Genomic DNA, 4542 nt, shown 5'->3' on the forward strand with positions numbered 1-4542 from the left:
ACTTCTTTGTATAAGTTTGCGGTCATGGGAGGATGCTATCATGTGACGCCACTTTCTGGAAACAGCGGAAACTATCGCTTTCTGTTTGAGAGTGAGAGCACAGAGGATTTGATGGAGGATTTCATCTGGTAATAAGGAAAATAATCCATCACTGATTTGGCTAGCAGGCAAAGAGATGGAATTTGAGGCCATGAAACTGTGCAAGAAAACTAAGTATTACATACTCTGTAAGGTTTATTTGATATTGTAGATCACTTAGCAGTATATAAAGCTCTCCAACTGAAAATGCATTGTACTGTGACAATAGTTGGAATGCTAAACGGTTTGCTAATGAATTACAGTAAATATGGATTGAGAAAGGCAAACGACTAGTTCATACCATCTATACAGAAGAAGTTCAAGCGTTTTTTGTGATTCACTAATTGTCTTTGTGGGATAAGATTAGTTATTTCGTACGTGGAATACTAAACCATTAATTCTACTTAAGTATCCCCTGCTATGCTTTTCACAACGCATACTGCAGAAGTTCACTGTATTACTGGCTACTGATACATTAATTGTCCTCATCGGTTAAAAGGCTCAAGTTTATCAGATTTTCATGAAAAAATAAGAGGCGTAGACTTATGTATGTAAACAGCTACTGTACTAAAATTGAAAATATAAAATTAACCAATATAATTGGTTTAATAGTAAGAATTTAAAGGTTTAATCTATCAAATTAAGATCTTAGATCTACTACTTTGTACTAGTGTACTCATCTTAAAATCCTAGGTATGCCCATAGCAATATCATGAATTCATGTACAGTGTTTTAAAAGGCGAGGGCGTAAGGCGGAGCGTTTTACGTCTGCCTCGGTGAGGCGTAAGCCCGAGGCACGGGGCGTAAGCCCCATGGGATTTTAATTTTTAGTATTTTATAAAATGATATAATTATAAGAAATACTTTTAAAGAGGTGAAATAGCGTAAAAAAATGAAGAAAACTATAAATAAGTGATATACATACATATATATATATATATATATATATATATATATATATATATATATATATATATGCTCCACCCCCACAAAAAACTAATTAGAACAATCTATTATACGCTACTTACAAGTACAAGTGACTGCTCGTTACTTTTTTGAGATAGTAGAAGACAAGATAAATAATTGGAAAAGAACATATATTAGGCATTCTAGCAATAAAAAAGGTCTTGACTTTTAAATTTAATGTTTCAGTTCCTTTTTAAAACATTTGAGTAATTGCATGTTGACTTTTGAGAATTTGGGCATTATACTAAGGACTTATTTAACAAATTTCGTTTTAGTTTGAAGAAGTTTTCTGGGCTTACGCCCCAACACGCCCCAACAAAAAAAACTCGCCCCAAACGCCCGGGCGTACGCCCCGAATTGCTGGGCGTACGCCTTTTGGGACTTTCGCCCCGACCCATCGCCCCGGGGCATTTTTGGTACGCCCCGCCCCAAGGCTCGCCCCAAATAAACGCCTTTTAAAACATTGTTCATGTAGTCATCAACACTTTTATTTAAAAAGACAGAATACCTAAAGCCTTACCCCCTAAATTTGGCATGTTTATTCAGTTCATATCTAAATTTTGCATTATCTTAATTACCTCCTTGAACTTAACCATTTTTATCGATCACCCCCTAACTAGTCTCACCTAATGGAGCTAAGATCCATGCGTTGCCACGTGGCATTTTTGAAATAAAATATATTTTATTAATTTTAAATTCATTATTCTTGTAGATCGTCTTTTTTGTGTCAAATTTGTAAAAACCATGAATGGATCTCCTTTACCGGACTTTTAGTTCATCCATTAGGACCTTATGCTATAAATTTGAAACTTAGATATAATGGAAAAAGAGAATTAAAAACAAGAAGAGAAAAAGAGAAGTAAAGATAGGAATACACTAATAAGGTGAAAAATAAAGTCATAACATTGCAGGATACATGTATAAAGTTATTTTTGGGAGCCAAGGACAACCTTTTTGCCCAAACTTTCGGCAAAAGTTCATTACTCAGGCAGTCTATTGGTTACATAATCATACTTCAATCCGATCTCAACTTCTATTCGCCTTGAACCACCAATGGAGACCAGCTTGGGACTTTTATCTATTAACTCGAGGGGACATAAATTGGGAGTACAATGTGAATTAAGGTCAAATTCTCCAATTCAGGATTCATGAAATTTTGATTTTCTTCAATCTTCTACATAAATGAAGTAACAAGTATTTAAGACACGAAATATCTTCGAGAAATTCGATGGGAATATATTTACAGTCTATTTTGAGGATTTGTAGCTTAGTACACGCACGTAAATCAAGTTTTAGTGCTTATGATTCAAAGCTAATCAAGTGAAATTTCCGCATATTGAGCTCCTACTTTTATTGAATAGATGACACACGTTAAATATCAAGTGAATTACAAGAGACACTCTGGAGAGGAGCTGGTTCCGATCTATTACAAATTGCTTATTTATTCATTGGAGATGAATTAAAAAATGAAGGAAGGAATAAACAAAAGTATTACTATTAAAACATCAGAGACACCAAGGGAATGAAACAACAAGGCTTGTTAATGCTTCAAAACTTTATATACACAAAACAATAAAAAAAAAAAATTATAAAAAAAAAAAAAAAAAAGTATGATAAAACTAATGGATATAGTATCATATAACAATCAATGAAACAATTTTATTTCTAACAAGTAATAGTCCTAATACAAGAAGAATTCAAGGTAAGCTGTGCGCGTTCGCTCTCGGCTCTTTAGCGCCCTATGACTCTGTTACCGTGATGCTTGGCCAAGCTTTTCTTGGTTAGGCTTATGACACTTGTCTTTAATCCATTGAAAACCAGCTGTGGCACCTGATTTTACTTTCTTAACCCCTGTTGATGCTACAGATTTAGTTTTCCCAAAAGTGTCTCCAACTTTACTGGAAATCTTGGAAGAACCATTATTTCCAGTACTTTTCTTGTCAAAACTTGTGTACTCATATTTTGCTGGCTCTGGATCCCATTGATCTGCCCATGATGTCTCGTTCGAATTGTACACTGTGTAGTTGTTTTTTCCAGCCATTAATGAATGAATCCTCAATTGAACCAAAAAAGTTTAACTTAGGAACAGATGAAAATAGACAGAAGGATTTTATATAACTTGGTGGTTGAATCCTATGTTGTTTTGGGATGTGATGAGAACGAAGATATGGGGAGTTTGATCCTATTTATAAACGAATTAGACGGATGGCGCGTTTGTTATCAACTTTTTTGACAAAACGTGTGGGAGATTACAAATCTGACTTTGTAAACTTTTTAAAGCTGGCGTGGGAATAACTTTATAGAAGCTTCTTTGAAAGGGGAAATTCCAGAACAAAAATGGGAGAACTTTACTTTAGATAAAGTTGCTATCTCAGCAGAGAATTTTTAGTGCATGACGTGTTTGTTTAATATTCAGAGATGTATTTTTCACTTACTTCCTCTGCTTCCTCTGTTCCTATATTTTAAAATAATTTAATTTTATGAGATGATTTACAGTCACATTAATATCTAAGGCTTATTTTTTATCACACATTTCAACTTTCTTAATTTGTTAAATTCCGTATCAAATCAAACTAAGACACTCTTTTTGCGACAGAGGGAGTACTTTTTATTTTTGGAGAGTCAAACAGGAAAAAAATTTACCGCAATTTATTCGTACACTTTTTAAATATTGTAAATTGTTAATTATTGTGACTTATAGTACACTAGTTTTTATGTAAGTTCTAAATGTAAATTATTTTTAAAAAATCTTAAAGATTATATATCCGAATTCACCGTCAAAATAAAAAATTTGACTCTCGAAATTTGAACTGTATCTGTTTGCAACAAATTTTCTCAAGATACCGAAAATAAACGGCAATCACAAAATAAATAAAAAGAGTGGTTTCATTTATCAAGATTCTGGGTACAAATCTATTTATTCCCTTAATTCTTCTCTCTGAAATATTCTCCATAATTTGAGAGCCGTTAGTAGGGTATTTCTCGAACATAGGATGATTTGGATTTGGATGTGTGTAAACTTTCTTGGGATGTATTTGATCTCCGCGAAAGGATATTGTGGATCTTCTTGAAGTATTTGGTTATCAAGAAATATACGGACACATATTGACCTCTCAGTGAATATGCATGAGTTTATGGGATATTTGAGATGCCTTTCCTAGGGAATATGTGTCCCTTTATATGGGCGTGAGCTAGGGTTTATCGTAGAGTAGCCTCCAAAAAATCCTAACCCACACACTACTAGAAAATAGGCCTATAGCAACGGTTTTTTAGCAACAGTTAATAAACCGTCGCAATAGAGTATATGTTGCATCGGTTTTAACCGTTGCAAGTACACTTTGACCTAACAGCACATTTTTAAAATTAAACCGTCGCGTTAGTCAGATAACCGATGCTATAGACGTACATTTAGTAACGGGTATTGGAACCGTTGCAATAGATAATTCTATTGCAACAGTCATATAAGAAAATTTAGCTATTGGGACAGTTTTCTTTCCC

General features: G+C 33.8%; 1 protein-coding gene across 1 annotated transcript; it reads right to left on the bottom strand.

Moving 5' to 3' along the window:
- Positions 1 to 2516: 2516 nt before the first annotated feature.
- On the bottom strand, positions 2517 to 3224 carry LOC132067413 (uncharacterized). The gene has a single exon (XM_059460635.1). The coding sequence runs from the start codon at positions 3083 to 3085 to the stop codon at positions 2795 to 2797; it is 291 nt and encodes a 96-aa protein (XP_059316618.1). The 5' UTR covers positions 3086 to 3224; the 3' UTR covers positions 2517 to 2794.
- Positions 3225 to 4542: the final 1318 nt, after the last annotated feature.

This window comes from Lycium ferocissimum, chromosome 8, assembly GCF_029784015.1.
Source record: "Lycium ferocissimum isolate CSIRO_LF1 chromosome 8, AGI_CSIRO_Lferr_CH_V1, whole genome shotgun sequence".
In the NCBI taxonomy this organism is placed as follows: Eukaryota; Viridiplantae; Streptophyta; class Magnoliopsida; order Solanales; family Solanaceae; genus Lycium; species Lycium ferocissimum.